This window comes from Lutra lutra, chromosome 9 (genome assembly GCF_902655055.1).
Source record: "Lutra lutra chromosome 9, mLutLut1.2, whole genome shotgun sequence".
Lineage (NCBI taxonomy): Eukaryota > Metazoa > Chordata > Mammalia > Carnivora > Mustelidae > Lutra > Lutra lutra.
The window spans coordinates 141,865,455-141,884,917 of record NC_062286.1 but is presented as its reverse complement, the minus strand read 5'-3'; the positions used below and the strand labels follow the sequence as shown (position 1 = coordinate 141,884,917).

General features: G+C 59.4%; 1 protein-coding gene across 1 annotated transcript in view; it reads right to left on the bottom strand.

Annotated features, from left to right (window-relative positions):
* Positions 1–16,957, bottom strand: part of CDH4 (cadherin 4) — a 511,528-nt gene extending 494,571 nt beyond the window's left edge. Inside the window, exons 1-2 of the mRNA XM_047746454.1 lie at positions 16,841–16,957; positions 14,291–14,402 (exon numbers count right to left, since the gene is read on the bottom strand). Coding sequence (XP_047602410.1) covers positions 14,291–14,402; positions 16,841–16,897 — 169 coding nt within the window. The 5' untranslated portion in view covers positions 16,898–16,957. The remainder of the gene's footprint in view (positions 1–14,290; positions 14,403–16,840) is intronic.
* Positions 16,958–19,463: the final 2,506 nt, after the last annotated feature.

The following is a 19,463-nucleotide window of genomic DNA, read 5'->3' as shown; positions in this document are numbered from 1 at the left end:
GGCCATCATCTGGAGGGCCATTTCCAACAACAAAAGTTTGAACCTGTGTGGCATTTAAGCAAGACGGAAACAATATTATTTCAGAACTGATAAGGGAGAAATGCAGTGAGACAACTCCTAGATAACCGCCAGGAGGGGATGACTTCCTGATGAAATAACCACTTCCAGAGGGAGGAAACAATGCGGTTTTCTGCCTGCGTGGAGAGCGGACAGACAGAGGGCGGGCTGCTGCCTCCTGGTCTTGGGAGCGGCCCCGGCTCCCCCCACAGTTGCTGGACGTGATTAATTAGTGCCTCCTTGAAGCGGCAACCTAAGGAAGCCACCGGGGGACTTTTGTGGGCACGTCACAGAATGATATCCTTCCAGAATCCTCCTTTTAGAGGCCAACAACGGGGCATGTCTCCAGCAGTCCCACGCCCCGAGCCAGCGCTCCCGAGAGGACGGAGGCCTGGCTTAGAAAGAAGTCCCGTCTCGCTGCCTCTTTTGTAAAGGGAGGAAACACCACTCAGGACAGAATCCAAGAGAAAGGAGGCAACCGACTGAGAGCCTGGCGTCCTGCTCCCAAGTCCTCCTGCTCTCGGGCCGCTGTCCTTCGGTCCCCTTTCCCCCGCCCCCAGTCAGCCCACGCAAACCCAAGTGGGTCGGTCCCAAGAGCCCCAACCTGTCCGGACCCAAACCTTGGCATGTTGGTGAGGCCCAGCTGCCCTCTATTTTAATGTTTCTCCCGGGAAAAGGCAAAAGTAAGATTCTCTTACGTTGGGACGGACCCATCTGGGGAGTGGCACCTCCTCACCCATCCCTGGTGGGGGGCGAGGTACGACCTCTCCAGGCTCACCCTGCTGGAAAATCAAGTCCCTTTCCTAGGTTCTCAAGGCCTCACGCACCATGCGACAAGGACAGGTGAGAGGCACCAACGCCACGTCAGGGAGGCCAAGAGACTTTCAGAACCGAACTGCAGACACAGGAGCCTCCCTGCTGCTGCCTCACGACAAGCTGGAGTCCAGCCCACGGCCCCACGCCTGCCCAGAGGGAATGTAAAGAATCGGGAAGGCCCACAGGCCCCTCTGCCGCACTGATTCAGCCAGGCTGGACGCGAGGGCTGTCGTCCATTGCTTTAGGAGAAGGGGCTCCCATGTCGAGAGCCTTGATTAAATCCAGCAGAAGACGCAGGACCCACAGGACACCAGGACAGTAACACCCGGCGAGCACGTCTTCTCCCTGCTGGTTTTCTCTAGGTGCCCAGGCATTTGCTCTGCACACTCAAACTTGCATCCAAAAAAAGCAAACAGGACGGGGGATATGTAGAGTCTAAGATGAGGAGACCCTTAGTCTCCAGTCCCCCAGGTTCTCCCTGAGAGACTCCAGAAAGTTCCAGAATCTCTGTGTGCTGGGATCCCTACGCAAAGAGCAGAGACAAGCCCATTCTAATTTTAGGGGCTGTCACAAAAGGCTGTCGTCGTCATCATGTTTAAAAAACCAGAGGTTTTTCTTGGAACACTGAAAAAATTAAATAAAGTTTAAAAAAAATAAAAGGAAACCAGAGGATTTTAGGGACTAAATCCCCGACGCAGGGCCGTCTCAAAGACCCACCAGCGCAGGGCACCTGTGCAGCGGTGGACAGGGGCCCGAGCAAAGAAGCACCTGCAGCCTCCAGGCCTAGGAATGCAGAGCGCCTGTCCGTGTTTCGACCAAAAATCCCCAGGAGAAAGACCCCGCCCCTTCGGAGATGCTCCGCCTTCCCGCAAAGGTGCCATAACTCCACCAGGAAGGAAAAGACTGGAAGCTCACACCCTCCCCACCAGTCATTTTCAAAGGATCCAAGACTTCAAGTGGATTTCAGAGGCCCCTGTAATTTTGGCAACATGACATTTTCTGTCTGATAAGGTATTTTTATTAGCCAGGATTATAGAAAATTGACGTCTACCAGCCATTAACCTTTTCAGCATATATTTTTTTTCCCCACATGGAAGTATATCTCACATTTCTCTGCAGATCAATCCTTAAGCTGTCCAGCTCCTTTAATGGAAAAAACAAAAAACAAAAAACAAAACAAAAAAACCCCCCAAAAAACAGTCCTCGTGGAGCCTCCCTGTTCCCCAGAAAACACAGGTTCTATCGTTTTACAGACTTTTGATCACAATCTTATCACCTGCAGCCCTTCCTGGTAATCTGTTTTTATCTTAACATGTTAAGATGAGATGAGGTAAGTGGCCTGATCCCTTCTTTGCGTGAGGGAAGGTAGGAAAGCACAAGGTGGTTTAAGAAACAAATGCCCAGCTTAACAGAAGGCCACCCTGTGCACCGACACCCACTAGGTCAGCTTCCCACCCCCTGGTGCTTCCCCACCCCAGCACCAAAAACGCCCCGACAATCCAATCACACCAGAGCCCTGTTAACAAGTAACCACAGTGAGCAACTCAGCCTCGCCCGGCCTTCCATGAGCTGACGGAGCTTTCAAGAAGCCAGGCCGGAATTTATTTATTCAATTTTAAAAAAACATGCCTTTTGCCAAAAGGTCTCTGGCTGCACATAAAACAGGAAAGGCCAAGAAGGAAAAAGTTCCCCAACACATCCATAAAGACCCGTTGAACAAGCTGCGTCTAACGGAAAACGGACGGCATGGGAGACTGGGTCCCTGCATCTCGGGGCTCGACCCTCAAGACGAGCGTCTGAGCTCATCCACCCACGACTGGGGCCACGCAGAAAAGAGAGGCGCCCACGGCCACGGAGGTCCAGGCCCCGCATCAGGAATGCGGTGTTGTCTCGGAGGGTCTGCTCCTGGCTGGGCCCGCATGTGGGCTCCCCAGAGCCTCCGGGAAGCAGAGCTTCCGCCGGCCGGCTCCACTTGGCTGAGCGGTGGCGGCGGCAGCGGTGTGACGGGTGTTCACGCTCCCCAGGGTGGGCACCGCCCACCTGCATCACCCCACTGGCCCTCCGGACCCGTCCCTGCCATCGGAACCACATGTCCTCCTATGGTGGGCGCTCTGGAAGGTTCCCCGGGACGTGCACCTGCTGCCACACAGTGGATGGGGGTCTGGGCCCCTGGAAGCCACTCAGATCTGGACCTCACGGTGCCACGCGTCCACTGGGAACATCCAAGGCCGCGGTGCCCACGGCAGGGGTGGCCTCAGGCAACAGGATGCCTACCTCAACCCAGGCTCCTCGGCACCCGTGCAGAAGCGTCAACAAGGGGCCCCAAAGTGTCACACGTTGGCAAGCAGGGGAAGGGGGCCTGCCTCACAGGGTGGTTGTGCGGATGGGTCTGGAGGGCCCCAGGGAGGTACCCAGCGCGGTCCCCAGCACAGAGGAGCCTCAACCTGCAGGCCGAGTGGCAGTCCTAGTGACACTGGGACGAGGGCCGGGCACCGGGACCAGCACGGGGTTTCCTGCGCTGCCAAAGGTGGCCACACGTGAGGCTCATCCTACGCACGGCGTTCAACGCCCGTAGGTGTCCCGCCCAACGAGCCAGCCGAGGCTTCCCTCTGCCAGCGTCTCACTGAAGAAAAACAAGAAAGGAAAAGGGCGTCTTTCTCCTTGAAATACCCGCAGACTGCAAACCGGCCTGAGCCTGGGACAAAGCAAGGAAGCAGCTCCTGGCAATCTCAGCGAGGGCCCTTCCCCCTCGGCCCCTGAGACCAGAGGCACTCGTGGGGAACAGAAGACGCGGCCCCGGGGCCCAGTGGGAGCGGAGCTCGGGGGCCCGAGACATTGTGAGTCCAGCTGCCACAGTTCTTCTCGCGGAGGGACGGGCCAGTCCCACCCTAGACCCCATAAGAGTCAGGACAGCCAAGCTGCGGGACACAGCAGCCGCTGGCTACCTGAGGGGGCCCTGAGCTCCCCTGGCACCCACACACCCACGGACCGGGAAGCGACGGTCCCCAAGGATACGCAAGGCCGTCCCCATGCAGTGGTAAGGAAGGGGCGGCGGCAGGGCCGGGCCCGGAGCAAGCGTGTAAACCCCTGCTTTTGGAGAAGCTGAGCAGACAGGCAGCAAAAATGCGGCCGCGCGAAACACGGGGAACTCGACTCGCGGAGCCAGAAATAAGACCTTTTTGCATTTGCTCGGCAAAGCAGTTTTGGGGAGAGAAGAGGCACGTTCTGTAAATGCTTCCCTGCCTGGGTGCCACCGCCTCCCCGCCTGCCTCGGTGTCTGGGCAGCAGGGGGAGCGAGCCCTCCCCCCTGGATCTGGGGTTCCACGGGCCAGGCCCACAGGCAGACCAATAAAACGCTGGTGACGTCACCACGTCTGCTCCCAGCTCTGACTCTCATGAAGATGGCATCGGCCCAGGGATGCTAATGGGACGAGAGTGACTGTTCCACGGACATTTCAGTCCCGATGGCGTTGTTCCAGGTCACACTTTTTTTTTTTTTTAAAGATTTTATTTATTTATTTAACAGAGATCACAAGTAGGCAGAGAGGCAGGCAGAGAGAGAGGGAAGCAGGCTCCTCGCAGAGCAGAGAGCCCGATGTGGGGCTCGATCCCAGGACCCTGAGATCATGACCTGAGCCAAAAGCAGAGGCTTTAACCCACTGAGCCACCCAGGCGCCCCTCCAGGTCACACTTTTGAAGACAGGAGAGGGGGGTCTCTGCCACGAAGGGCCTTGTGCACTATCCCCGTGGGGTGGACGCTCCCAGCATTGTGCCTGCCGCTTGCCCGAACTGCGTGCTCAGATGCCTCTGACCACCCGGCAGACACCCTTGGGAATAACGTGGTTTCTGCCCACCCTGGGATTCTGAGACTAAAATTCCTCCTGACCTAAGGTCCTCGGCTTGAAGGAGCACCGACTTCCCTGGGGGACAGATCAATCCGGCAGCTCCCCAGGGTCGAACCTTAGATTTCTGATGCGCTGGGTGTCTGAGCATCCCGGGGCCCCTGTAGCAAATGACCACAAGTTCAGAGGGCTAAAATAACAGGAACTTATTCTCTTGATGTTCCAGAAGCTGGAGTCTAAGGTTCAAGCTGTGGGAAGGGCTGTGCTGCCCCTGGGAGGCTCCAGGGCAGGGTCCTTCCTGCCTCTTCCAGCTCCCGGCCTCTCCAGCCATCCTGAGGTCGTGGTGGCATCTCTCTCCCTCCGCCTCCCTTCCTGTGGCTTCTCCTGTGTCTATGTCTCTGCTCTTCTGTCTCTTATGAGGACACCTGCCCTTGGATTGAGGCCCCCAGACCATCTGGGACAATCTCATCTCAGGAACCTTACTTAGTTATGTCTGCCAAGACCTCTTCTCCAAAGTCCCGGTGGGTGACTCTTGGGGAGCTCACCATTCGACCCACTATGGTAGGTCTGGGAGGGGACGCAGGGGCCTGCGGGTGTCACCAGTGTCCCCCAGGCAGGCAGCTCCCCAATCACGCTTGGACGTCCTAGGACTCTGCTCTTCAGGTAGGGAAACCAAGGCCCACAGAGAGGAGGGCAGCCCAGCCGGGCCCCTGTCCCAAGAACGCCCGTGACTTCCCCCAACCTTCTCCCTCAGCCTTGCAGGCAGCAGAAGCCTGGGACCGCGTGCTTAGCAAACACGGACACCGAGGCCCCCCTCAGCTTTCCAGGTGGATCAGCGTCAACAGTGTTCGAAGTTACATTTAGCAGCAAAACCGAGGCGAGACAAAGATCTGACCTTTCTCCATGTCGGGTGGGCAAACAGGTGCACAGCCCTGAGGGAGGACCCAGGGAGGGGGCGCGCCCTCCTCCATCCTGCTCAGAGAGAGAGAAGGATCCTTCCCAAACAGACACGGGTCTGCACCCCCTACCCAGGGGCTGGAACTTAATGAAACTGGATTCCAAATGGGAAATGCACCCACGGCAGCCAGGAAGGCCTCCCTCCGCCCTGCGGCTTCTCCGGGCCTCCGCCTGGGCAGGGAAGCTCCCGTCCTCCACCACGAGGACCGAGGACCGTCCTGAGGACCGTCCTCCCGTAGGGGGAGGTGGATATTTATGTGTCGCTGAAGGCTTACCTTAATCCTTCCTAAATCCCCACGCGCTGCAGGAGGAAAACAGTGAAGCCAAACAAGGGGCCGTTTGAAGCCACGAGCTGCTGTGGGCTCCACAGCCTGCTCCCTGCACGGCTCCAAGTGGCACTGGGGACACAAGAAGGCAGGGCGGGGAGGGGGTTGGGAGCCCCAGGAACAAGGTGGAACTGGATGAGCGGCACGGGGCGTCTGAGCACTGGCATGTCCTGACGTGTCCCCGGCTTCCCCAATTGCTCTGGGACCCCGTTTCCCCCACAAGGAAGGGGGTGTCCACGGGAGCTGCTGCGGACCCCCAGGAATGGAATGAAGGACACGGAGAGGTGCATGGACCTCAGCGCGTCGGGGCCGGAGACACAGGCTTGAGGCAGGCCCTGGGGATGCCGGTGAGTGTCCCCTGCCTGGCACACGGGCCTCTGTGTGGTGACCTACACGGGACTGGAGATTAAGGACAGCCGGGTTACTGCGGTGGGCCCGGTGCCATCAGGAGGGCCCTCATAAGTGGAAGAGGGGGGCAGCCGGGTCAGAGGTGGCGACGGAAGCCCTGGGGGGTGCACAGGCGGGAGTACCGGGGTGACTGTGGGAACAGAGCGCGGGCCGCAAGCCAAGGAAAGCGCAGTGCCCCAGAGGCTGAGCAGGCAAGGCCGCGGACTCTGCCTGGGGACCGCCAGGAGGAATGAGCCCGGCCCACGCCTTCAGGGCGGCCTGGAGACGCGCCCTGCTGGATTTCCGGTGTCCAGAGCAGCTAAATTTGTGTCTCCCACGCCGCTAACTATGCGGGCTGACTACGGAACGACAGGATCCACGACCCAAGCGAACTCCTGCCTGCGAAGGCGGGCGGGTGGGGGGTGCACAGTCACGGGGCGCTCTGCCCAGACCTGGCGGGGCTAGGGCAGGACCTGCAAACACCCCGAGCCCCCAGGTGTCTCGCAGGCGTCAAGGGAGCAGGTGTGTCAGCGCCCAGGAAGACCCCCCCCACAGCAGCTGCCCCTATGGAGGTCGGGAAGGGGAGTGGGCTTTGGGAGAAAGAACACACCGGCCAAAGATAACTGCTAGCTTTGCTGTTTTGTTCTCTCTTGTTGACGTGTGGAAGTCAGTGGACCAGCCTGAAACACCAGGACAGGACAGCCGAGAGCCCGGGCAAAACGTCACCCAAATTCTGAACCTTCTGACAGAAGCAGACCAGCCAGCAACTGTCCACGTCCCCCCGGGAAACTAAACGCAGGGAGCCTGTCCCATGAGGCTTCATAGCACGTGAAGTGGGGAGCTCTACCGCCCTTGGTGCACAGGAACCACACGCAGTATGGTGTTTTGTCGTGACGGAATTCACTCGAAGTCAAATTCGCTCCTTCAAATAGAACAACCAGCACATTCTTTGGAAGGACGAACCCTCCCTCGTTCCCTTGTTCTTGGCTGCTGATTAGTTCTGGCATCTGCTTAAGCAAGTTTCAAAGATGCAGAAACGGAGGGATTGGGGCAGAGAGTGAGGGGGTAGGTCTGGAGACCTATCACGGGGAGCCCTGGAGACACCCGGGCTGCCAGACCTGGGGCAGATGAGTGGCATGCACACCGCTCACGCTCATCCTGCCACGAGAGGGTGCAGGGGCCTCCTTCAGGCAGAGTTGCTGGCTCCCCTTGTGGTCCGCGATCAGAGACCTCCTTCCTGTCCCTGGTGCTCAGATCACCCATGTCCTGGCTTCTGGACTGCAGGCCTCCTCACCAGGGACTCTCTCGGAGTCCCCTAGCACTGGCCAAGCCAGAGAGCAGAGAGCACGTGCTCTGGACCGCGTGCTTCATGCCCAGAATTGAAAACGCCCAGTGGCATCCCAGAATCCAGGCTCTTGTGATCCCAGGGCCAGTTCTGCAAACCCAAGGTGTCCACGGAGGCCAGATCCACTTCCGATGAGGCCTTAGCATCACCGACAGCGATCGAGCATGTCTTGACACACTGGGCCTCTGTGTGTCGCAATCGTCCAAGATGAGAAACGATTAGCACTTCCGAGCCCCTGATAACTGCTAATTTTATGACGATGCCATGAACATCTGGGGTAGCCTGCGGGCACGTGATCTCAGAACGCTGAAACCATCTTTGCTCACAGTACACGGGAAGGACAAACAAGCTACAAGCACGCGTCCGGACAAACAGGGAACGTAGAGCAAATGCACATGTTCGGGCCGGCCCCTCAGCCTCCCTCACCGATCACCAGACTCTGACCTACAAAGTAGGACCCGTTTTACCTTGTCGGCAAAGCTTTCCAGAGGCTCCCACAGCGGGGTCTGCGGAGGGCTGGTGTGTGTTGTAGCCAGAACCCAGGGGTCCTGTAGGATAATCCCACGTGACCTCGCATTCCCACATCCTGAGATGCCGTCAAGACATGTGGTTTTGAAACACGGAAGTCTTCACCTTGAAGCCGGGGCGTCCATGCACCTGTCATCCCCGAGTCGAACTGGTGCGTGAGCTTTCTGCAGCGTGGGGCTTTGGTTGATGACAGTGACCACAAACACAGGCCCGAAGTTAGGAGATGTGGGGTGGGGGGCTCCTGACATACTGCTTAGGAACCCAGATGCCACCAGCACCCCCTCGGGCCACACGGGCCACGTGGCTGCGGAGTGCGAGCCTGCGGCAATTTGCCTTCTTCTGGCCACCGGGACCCCCTCTGCACCTGCGCTCTGGCTCGGGTGCAACTCTGGTGGCCAGACCTTCCCAGGCTGGCCCTGCCTCTGACCAAGGCCACTGTCTGTGGGAATAAACTTCCCTTTCTCAACCTATCTCTGCCCCCAGACAAAATCGGGTGGGGGGGGGACGCGGCCAAGAACCCAAGCAACCCCAAAATGGCAAGGCTGGCCCCAAAGACAGCCAGAAGGGCATCACCGTCTCCAGCGAGCACTCCACAGCAGGCTCTGGGGGCTCCTTCTTGGGGACCCCGGAGGTGGCTGCCAACGGAGGCCGAGCAGGTCTCGGTGCTCCAAAAGGAGCATTCCTCTGGCTTCCAGAGCGAGAGAGAGGCTGGCGTTAGGCCAGTGGAGCCGCCGGTCAGGGCGCAGTCCTCTGTGGCCGCCCTCGCCTCCACCCCTCGTGCAGCCGAGGTCCTGGAGCTAGCAGCACTGCAGTCAGAGCCCCCAGGCCTGCTCCCCTGGCTTCCCGGAGGAGGACGGCTAAGAGAGCCAGCGGAGACTGCACATTCCCTGATGGGCGGGGCAGACAGGCAGCCTGGCTTCCTACATCTAATGATTCATCCACATCCTGGCCAGGACACTAACGTGGGTGACTGTTCATTTCATCTGCTCGGCAAACACGTACCGAGCACCACGGCGTGCACTCTGCGATCTGGGGTGCTGCACATGGATTCTTGTCCACAAGGAGCAGGTCCGCTACAGAAAGAGTAAGACTGAGACCCAAGGAACAAAGGATGGGTAGCGGGACCCCCCACACCTGGGCTCCGGTCAGAGGATGAAATGTGTTCCAGGCTTCCAGAGGGAAGGACAGCTACTTGCTGCCGTGCACCGCGCTCGCTTCCCTCACCCGGGATCGCCTTCGCTACCAAGGACAAAAAACCCACCTGTGGTATTTCAGACTTGGTTTTCTTACCTCTCAGGGGCAACGAGCCCAGAGGTTATCTGGATGCGGTTCAAGCACGCCACCTAGGATCTAGTTCCCGCTCCACCATCCTCACAGTCACAAGATGGCTGCTCTGTCTCAGACATCACATCTGTCTTCCAGGCAGGAGGAAGAGGTAAGGGAAAAAGGCAGAGGGCATGACCAGCTGAACAGGTTCCTCTCTACCAGGAGGAAAGAAGGAAAAAAGAAAAACCCTTCCCCAGAAGCCTCATCGAACAGAGTAACCTAACCAGATCATCCTAGCCGTAGCAGGGCCGTATTGCCACCACGGTGTAGCAGAGTCCAGCTGTCGTGTGAGCATCGTAGACAGGACTCTGCGCACGCCGAACGGGTCAGTACAGAGCAGGAGTCTGAGGAAGACGGTGAGAGTGGACGCGGGACAGGCAGCCCGTGCGGGAGTTTCTCATGAGCACCACCAGCTGGGTGTCCCAGCGGCTCCCGTTCCCCGGCAGGTGAGGGGGCCCAGATGCGTTACAGTGTCCGCGTTCTCAGGTTCATTCACGACTTCATTTGAGACTGTCACTGCACAGCCACCACCACACGGGTCAGGCCCAAAGCCAGGTATGGCTCACCAGCAGACTAGCTGATGCTCTCGTCCCACGGCTCGTGACGCTTCTTCCCCAGTAAGAGCGACGGGTCGCACGGGGGTGGGTCAAGCCCAACAGCCTGGAGAAGAGGCTAGTGTCCCTACACTTGTCAAGATAAGACAGTGGTACCTCTGGCCCTGCCCATGACGCCGTGCACAATTCTTAGGTGCTGATGCCAAACACCCGCATGTGGGCTCTTCCCCCATCCCTCCCCCTCCCATCCCTCCCTGTTCCATCTCTCCCCTCCCATCCCTTCCTCTCCCATCCCTCCCTCCCTCTCCCATCCCTCTCTCTCTGGGCCTTAGTATGCAAATGAGTCATTCATTCCAGGGTGCATTTAGGGAAGGTGCTGGAAGCCACAGCCTTAAAGGGCAGACACCCATGCTTATCTCCTCGGTATCCATTCGTCCCTCCTTCCTTCCTAAAACAGAATCTTACTTGCTCCAAGGAGATGGATCTACCAGGTGGTGGATCATAATAGCTCTAACCCAAATACGACAACGCAATTCTCCGCTTCCCAGCAATTCTCTGCATCCCAGCCTCCCCACCCCTTTCAGCTGGGAGCGGCATGTGACCTAGTTCTAGCCAAGGAGAACAGCAAGCATCTTGAGAAAGTGCTTGATCTCCTCATGCAGGGAAGGATGCAAATGGTGCCCCTCCTCCCTCCTTTATCCTTCTCCAAACTCAAATGCAATGGCCGGAGCCACAGCAGCCAGTTTACAACTAGGAGGCAATAAACGGAGCTGACAAGCCACAGATGGCAGAATAAAGATCAGGTAGTGATAATGGCACTCACAAGCTGCTCCAGACCCCGACCATCTCTCTTCACCATCACATGAGAAAAATTAAGCCCCTTTCATTTAAGGTTCTGGTAATGGGGTTTTATCCTGTTGGCTGAGCACACTCTGAGATGATCTAAAACAGCACAGCAGAGTGCCGGAGCTGCTGCCCTCGTGAACCATCCTGTTTCAGCAAGAAAGATGCTGGCCCAGAGAGCAGAAGTTCTCGGAGGAGGACACAGAGTGTGGCTGGGCTGCACAGGATGGCCCTGAGCTAAGGCAGAGTGGGAGCACAAAGGCTTCCCGAGGCAGTCCTCAGAAGCAGCGCTCCCCTCTTCTCGCTCCCCTCTTCTCTGTATTGTGAGGTTAGCATCCAGACTCCACTCCCTCCTCCCCTCTGCAGACACGGCTACTCACAGGCCGCCGCTTCCTGTCCAGGACCCAGGGGGGATAAGACCCACGAGTCCTGGGCTTCCACTATACAGCCTATCACTCTCCCATTTCGCCACGAAGCTGGTCTGGGTTTTCCAGGACTCTGCTTGCCACGAGAGAGCAATGCAGGTCACTGCCTCAGCGGCGGGTGGGTTGTTAATTATTAACAAAGCCGAGAAAAAGACACCAGCTCAGCAAATGCCCCACACTGAACTACGGCGCACGGAACGTCCCATTTTGGCCGAAGGAGAACGGCTTAACCATCCTCCTTTAGATAATACCACGCACCGGTGATCACGGCCGTAAGTGAACGATCCTGAAACCACACTACCGCTAACGGTACGGGGCTACGCTCGGGAGCTGGCCAGAGAAAGCAGGCACAGGAAATCCAGCTTGGAGGGGATCCGGGAACACTACAAATCAGCCCAGCGGATGCCCCACACGACTATACTTAGAGGCTCTGCTGCTGACAAGGTTCACAATACCGTAGTGCTCACTACCCTATTGGGGAAAACTATTTTAAGCCTAATTAGCATGAAATTTTTAGAATGTAAATGCTTTTCATTTAGACATAAAACAAAATGCCACGACATTTCTTCCATCCATTTATCATAAATAAGTTAATTACTGTGTAACAAATCGCTCCTTCTGGAATCTGGATGTTCGGGGCTGCTGGTAAGCTGACTCAGGCAAAGAGAAGGAGCCACCAAGCAGCCGTTAATGGCTTTCAGGACACTTACAATAAAACGGTGACTCTGGGAAGCTTCGCTTGTCAAATTAAGGTTAAGCTCTCTCTGTTGGAATAACTCAATTATAAGCAGTCATTATCTATTTAACTTGATTCCTACCAGAATAACAGAAGTATCGTGGCTTTATTTTATTTTGGATGCACACATCTTCCCTGTGGTCTTGTGGTTTGCAGAGAGCGTACATAAAAAGAGGAATTTTTATCTGCCCTGATTTGAGTGTGTGTCTGCGTCAACTTTTGCCTCCATATGTGTAAAATTATTTCTAAGATATAAAACATCTTGGTCCCTGAGAACAGTGGGGGGAAGGGGATACACACAGGTGCAGGAGAAGCAACAGGGCTCTAGCCTGTCCCACGGGAGGGTGAGAGCAGGTCCCGATGCCTGGGAGACACCTGCACCGCCCCTCTCCACCTGGGTGGGGCTGGGCCTCAACTCAGGGATAAGTATGTGCCCCCATATGGGTCGTGCACCCCCAAGGGCTGAAGGCTGATCCAGGTTCACCTTCTCCATTCCACACTGGGTGAAGCCTGTCCGGGCTAGGGGGGCCGGCCAAGGTCCAGCCAGTGGCCAAGATTTCCCCACGACACCGGCCAAGCGCAGAAGCCAGTTCAGCCTGGAACCACAAAGCAGCCAGGACGGAGACCATATGCCTGTTAGAAATCCCACGTTTCATCATAAAAGGTATGAGAATCTGCCATTCGCTTCCACAGTACATAGCACTTGGCTTTACTAAGAGGCACTTTTCCTTACGTTCCTGAATAAAACTGATACCCACGATCTTATCAAGAGCGGCTCCATCCCCAGAGAGGCCCAGGATGCCAGCTTCTGGACAAGGAAACGGCGGTGCCGCGTGTCCCTTGCCACGTGTGACACTACAACACACTGAGTGTGAGAGCATCTTCCGGGCCTTCCCCGAGTGCACACACTGGGACACTCAGTAGGCTAATACACCCTGAAAGGTGGCCCACCCTCCCTAAAATTCACAGAGCAGCGCCTAAAAACTCTTACTAATATAAGCCTCCTTGCGCAACACACCCATTCTGCTTCTGGTCAATGGCTGGGAATTTCATTTTAATTTTTATTTTTGGGGGGAACCAACGGAAGAGTCAACAGTATCATACCCTTAGCAGTCAATGCAGACGACACCGAGCACATAAGAAGAGCTGCACTTGGTACCGGTAACAATCCCGATTCATACAACCAGGCACGAACAAGGGAAGCCCACGAGCTCCACCTCCAAGGAAGAGAACCTGGAAATTCGCCTCCCGCTGTGTGCGTGTTCCCACCCTCTCCCCACCCGGAGGAGCCGCTGTCAGCTCTTAAGGGAAAATCCCAGATTCCCTAAAACACAAAACCGGGGAGAAAGTCAGCTGCATGAGGATTATTTAGTCGTGAGAGCCAAAATTTAGCTCTCAAGCTTTATCCAAAGTTCGCTCCCTCCATCCCTCTGAAATCAGCTAAAAGCTGCTACTTCTGGGAAGGCGCACAGCCGCGGTGTTCGTGGTAGGATTTGGAATCCTCAGAAGGAAGAACGGATTTATTTCCCCTCCCATGCAAATGGAAAGTTTAATTAGTTTGTCTCGAAAGGGAAACAGATCAACATGCAAAATGATCTACTGTCACTTGACTTCTGAAGCTGCCTCTGACGTTCCCATCACAAGTGTGGATTTAATCCTACAATTACGAGAAAGCTAATTGGTAGTTCCCTCCTGCATGTGTGTTTTCGTGTTGTCAGTGGGGCAGTAATGAAAATGAATGCCACATTTGTGAACAGAACGTCTGTGGGCTTATTTACCGCATCTCCAACAACATCGTCTGCTTTATCATGCATTTCAAAGCAGGGATAATTTAAGAATCTAGAATTTCATACATAAAAATACTTAGCAAGAAAGTCTCTCCCTGCACATTATTTGGGTGACGTTACATCCGAATTCCAGTTTGTTGCCCAGGAAATGATTCACCTCAAAAATGACAGGCATTCTGAATCATTCACCTGCGATGCAAAATGCCTTTGAGGTCCCCAGACTCCCCATCTCACTGACCTCGGAGCCATCATCCTGCAAAGAGCCCGGCTCAAAGGCAGCCCACCTTGCCTGCTCGTGGAAAAGTCTCCCCCGTCCAGAGCACCACACGCAATTTCTTCTCACCCCCCGCAAGCCCCCTACCTTTGAGTAGCCGCTCTCCTTCCAGAATGTTCTCCGAGATTAATGCCGTGTAGTCTTCTTCAGAGAATCCAGCCTTGCAGGTCTCCCTGGCTGTAAGATCCCCATTATGGGCCTGAGAACGCAAAGAAAAGAGGTTGGAACAAATGTGAAGCGGACAGAAATTCACTCCAAAGCCTACGTTTACCAGGGGTTGCGGCAGGCTGGGTCTGGCCTCTGGCTAGGCAGAAACGCAGAAGCCACGGCCTCGCCCAAACCCAGAGCTCTTGCGCTTCTATGCTCTCAAACCTCACCTGGGCCAGCAGCCCCCCAGACCCCTTGGACCCCGGAAGACAAGGGCAGAGCCACACCAGCAGGCACCGAGCGCTCCCTGCTGCACGCCGGCACCCGCGGTCAGGTGTCAGTGATGAACCGGGCACAGCGAGGGAGTGTCAGGAACCACGGACGCCACAGGACAGCTGTCACCACGTGCGGTGACCAGAGTTGTGCGAATGTGGTCTCTGGCTCTGGAAACGCCTTCTTGTCCTGTGCTCACACCCAGGTGTGGGCAGGATGAACTGACCTGAGTGATGGGGCGGGGACGAGCTGGAGGCAGCACCTCACTTCCGACCCCTCTGACCCTGCGTCGGGGGAGGAGCCTCTGCTTCCGGCGCAGGGCACGCGGGAGCCCAGCTTGGATGAGGGGGCCCTGCAGGCTTGGCCTGGCGTCGCGGTGCTGGGTGCGGAGGAGGGCCGGCTGACGGCAGGAGGGCTGCCTGGGAGGACCTCTCCTGCCCCACAGAGGGCAGCATGTGAGGAGCACAAGAAGCCGCAGAGAGCAGGGAGCGCCGGCCAGCGGCAGCCTGAGGACCACGCTGGGCTCTGGGTGCCGAGGGCCTGCAGGCTCACGTCTTCTCCGTGGGTCACCAGGACAGGAGGAGGCGGCAGAGCAAGAAAGGAGGTCCTCCCAGGGGCGGCTCAGCTCTGGGCAAGGAGGGAGGCTTCCCAAAGACAGGGCTCCACACTCCAGGCCTCCCACCTCCGCTCTGCTGAACACTAGTCCGCCCTCGGAGCCCCCATCTCTAGCGCAACCAGGCGAGACAGCGCCTCTAACTGACCCGAAAGGGTGGGTGTCCGCCTGTCCTGGAGCGCCCCAGGACCCTGCCCAGCGGAAGGCGCCGGAGGCAGCAAGGCGCACCAGCCGGGCTTCGGGGAGTGGCGGCTCCAGGCCGGCCAGGCGGGGTGGGGAGTCGTCGAAGAGACCGCACGGCGCGGCAGGGACGCTGGGCGGAGACGACGGAGCGCCGCGGCCCCCTTCCCCCGCCAGCGCACACGGGCACCAGGGGCGCAGTCCGCAGTCCTGCCTCTGCGGGGCCGCCGCCCTCACGGCCTCGACTCCAACTCGCCGCAGGCCGGGGCGCGGGCGCCCTCCCCCAAAAGCTCCATGGGGAGGCCGAGGGGTGCGGGTTCCTTCCTCGGGAAAGCTCCAAACCGCGGATCCACTCCTCGGGAACGGAGCTGCACGGAGAGCCGGAGCCCCGCAGGCGAACTCGCCCGGGAAAGTTTCGCCCGGTTCGGGCGAGTGGCGAGCGCAGCGGAGCGCCCCGCAGCCTCGGAGCGGGCCCGGGGGCGCCGCACTTGTTCCTCTCGAGGTTACAGCTGCGCCGCCGGAGGAGCAGCGAGGCCGATCGGCCACGAGAGGGGGTTCCTGCAACTCCCGCGGCCCCGCCGCCTCTCCGGGGGCGCCACCCGGCGCAGCCCCGCACGCCGCCCCCGGGGCCTGCACCCGCCGCGCACAGCCGGTCTGGGGGCCGGGCTCGCGGGCTCGGCGGGAAGGGGGCGGTCGCCCGGACCGCGGTCCCGGGCTCCCTCAGCCGGCGCCCGCCCGGCGCCTGGCTCCCCGGCCCCGCTCCCGGCGGCGAGGGCCCCGCCGGACACGGGCTCGGGCCGCACGTCGCGGACTCGGCGGCGAGGGTGCCCCGCGGTCCACAGCCTCCGCCCGGCCTCCGCCAAGGTCCCTGTCGGCACCCGGAGGACGAGCGCGGAGGCGGCGCCGCTCCGCGAGACCCCGGACCCGGGCAGCGCGGCCAGACCGGGTGTCCCCAGCGCCGCTGGTTCCCTGCCTGCTGTCGCCAGCTCCCCCGCCCGCAGTCCCGGCCCGGGCTGGGGCTCGCGAACTCCGGAGGCTCGCGCTCCCGGGCGGTGGAGGGCGCGCCGGCTCCGCCAGCGGGCAGCCTGCCCAGGCGCGGGAGAGCCGAGCTCCGAGCCGCGGCCGCGGACCCGGGGCGGCCGAAGGATGCTTGGCGGGTCTCGCTTCGGGCAGAGCTCTCGGGGCCCTCCAGCAGCCCACATCCCAGCCCGCTCCGCACCACGGCGCGCCGCGGGTCCGGCGGCTCCCGGTTCCTGCCGACCGCGGGCGGCTTCGCGGGGCGCGGGAGCCTCCGGATGCAGCGGTGCTCGCGGCGGGGACGCCCGGGAGAGCCCCTCCGGGCGAGTGCGCGCCCCGCCGGCTCCGGGGGCGGCCCCGCGGCGCCCGGGGCTTCCGAGCGGCCGGGACTCCAGGCGGCAACTTACCCGGAGCGCGCCGGAGAGCGAGAGCAGCATGAGGAGCACGCCGGAGCCCGCGGTCATCTTCCCGCCGCGCCGCGCCCCGGCGCCTGCCCGGAGCCCGGCGCCCGGAGCCCGCTCCCGGCCGCCGCCGCCGCCGCCGCCCGGATCGCGCAGCTCCGATGGCCGCCGCCGCCGCCGCTCGATCGGGCCCCCGCGCCTCCAGCCCGGCCGCGCCGCCGCGATCGCCGCCGGGCTCCGGGAGCCAGGCCAAGTCGGCCGGCGGCGCGCTCCCTCAGGCCGGTGCGTCCGCCGGCCTCGCAGCCGCCCGCGCCTCTGTTCCGCGCGCTCCGAACTGCAGGTGAAGCCGCGCGGCCGCCCCGCCGAGGCCCCGCCCCGAGCCCGGCCCCTGCGCTCGCTCGGCCTGACGCGGGCCTTAAAGGCGCCGCGCCCCCCGCGCCGCGCCGCGCCGCGCCCGCGCCCGACGCGCTGCGCCCCGCGCCTCCTCCTAGCGCCCCCGCCCGCGCCCCCGCCCCTCGCGGCGGGACGTCGGAGCCGGTGTGGGCCGGGGTCTCCCGACCCTCCTAGTACTGGGGGGAGAGGGCGGGGACCTGAGGACTGGAGGCGGCTCGGGAGCCCCCCCAGACCCTGGGCGCGCCCTCTGGATGAGGAGCCCCTGCTGCTTAGGCCAACTTCCTGCCCGGCCCACGGTGGGAGGGCGCTCCCCTGGTGCTCTCTACGTTTAGAGTGTCTTCGCGCGGACTCCCGCAGCCCAGGCCCGCCTCCCCGGAGGCTTTGCGCCCGCGCTGGGCGACCAGGAGTCAGCCCCGAGAGACCAGCCCATCAGAAAAGCGCAGAGCGGAGCGAGACGGGAGATCCGCAGGCGTGCAGACCCCCCAGCGCAGTGCAGAGCTCTGAGTCGGAGCCCCGGCTGCCGTGCGCCCCTAAGGACTGGGGACGGGACTAATTCCTGTTTGCATCAAAACGCAGTTAGGCCTGAGAAGCCAAGAAAGGAATTAGAGGCCCCGGGAAAGAAAAGGAAGAAATTTTCCGACAGAAGAGCTGTCAGGAATGTCAGCGCGGCTGGCCCGGCCGGCTCCACCAGGCTCTGCCGGTGGGTTTCGGAACGGAGGTGGGATTTATGGGATTCATGTACAGCTTGGAAAATGAGTACATGTTTTTTGCACGTTTCCTTCTGGCTTGGAGATGGAAGAAAAGTGATTTTTGTTTACTCAAATTTCTTTGTTTTGGTTTGGGGGAGCTGTGTCCAGATTACCTTAGTTCTGGTTTAAGATATGCTTGGCAAAGGAGGGGGGGAGGATTGAGGACTAGTGTTGAGCTCCAAGGTCAGAGGCAACTTGGGCAGGAGAGCAGAAGAGCTGCAAAAAGGCCTTTTCCTCTCCCCCAGGACCCTCCTACCTGGGCAGGGTGTGCGGCTGGTTAGCTCTCTTGCTGTAGACTTCTGTAATCAGATGAGCCAGGAGGGGCAGGGTAAGATCTACACACAAACCCATGGGGTTTTGTGCAAACTCTCATCCCGTAAGCAAGCCTGTGGGACTAGCAAACGGAACAGCACATCTGTCCTGGCCGCATCTGCCTAGCAGCTCAGAGCACACCCAACTCGGTAGGGGAGTAGGGAGGTTCACAGCTCTACAGGGCCCAATGTGCCGAATGTGCCAGCCTCATCACGGTCCGCCTGCAAAGGTCTTCTGCAGACAGTGGGGTTTCATGGACAAGTCCACCCGAAACCCACATTGGGGGAAATTGCATTCCTCAGCCATGAGCTCACATCTCCGAAAGACCCCTGCTGCTGCCCCCCACCCCGCCTTATTCAGTGCACTTCATCATGGCCTAGAGAGCTCACACAGGGGTCTTGAAATGTCCATCGCCGGAACCTGCCTTTGTCTTCAGAAGGCGGCCGCATAATGGGAACAAGTCGTGGGGCGTGTGTTCCAGAAGTCAGCGTGGGCTCTGCTGCGCTCTGTCACCTGTGGGAGTGCAGACAGGCCAGCAACTCGACAGCAAAAATGGTGGCGTTGGATGGCAGTCCTGAGGCCCAAACACTGGGTGACACGGCTCCCTGTCTTGGACCACTTGACGCCGTGGAAGGACACCGTGACTTCAAACAGGGCGTGTGGGATCCGCAGCCTTGAGTCGGGCAGAGATGCAAGAGCTTTGGGTAAAGGAACGCAGAGTCGTCCTCACTCAGTAAGTGGGCTCTGTTAGCATCCGTCTAGCACAGCGGGGCGAGGGCAGGTAGGGACATGGGCTGGCAGCCTCTCACCCAGGCCCTGCGACCCCAGCAGGGAGCACTTCCCAAACTCACTTGCCGGAGGAAGTGCTTTGTACACGGAAACCGGCATTTTCGGGAAGATGCTCTCAGAGTACTGCAGTAACTGAGGAAAGTCCAGTAGAGAGCATTGGTTTATCATGCTTGCTGTGAACGAGGCAGTGAGGACGCCTTTAGAGAGGAAGCAGAAATAGGATCTAAAATGCACGGCTGTGGAGGACAAAAGATGGTTTGTGGCTCGGCCACCTGACAGGGGACCCTCACCCCCAGACCAGCAGCAGCAACACTCCTTGGGAGTGTGTTCAAAAGGCAGAACCTCGGGCCACGCCCCAGACCTACAATAGAGGAATCTGCCTGGGA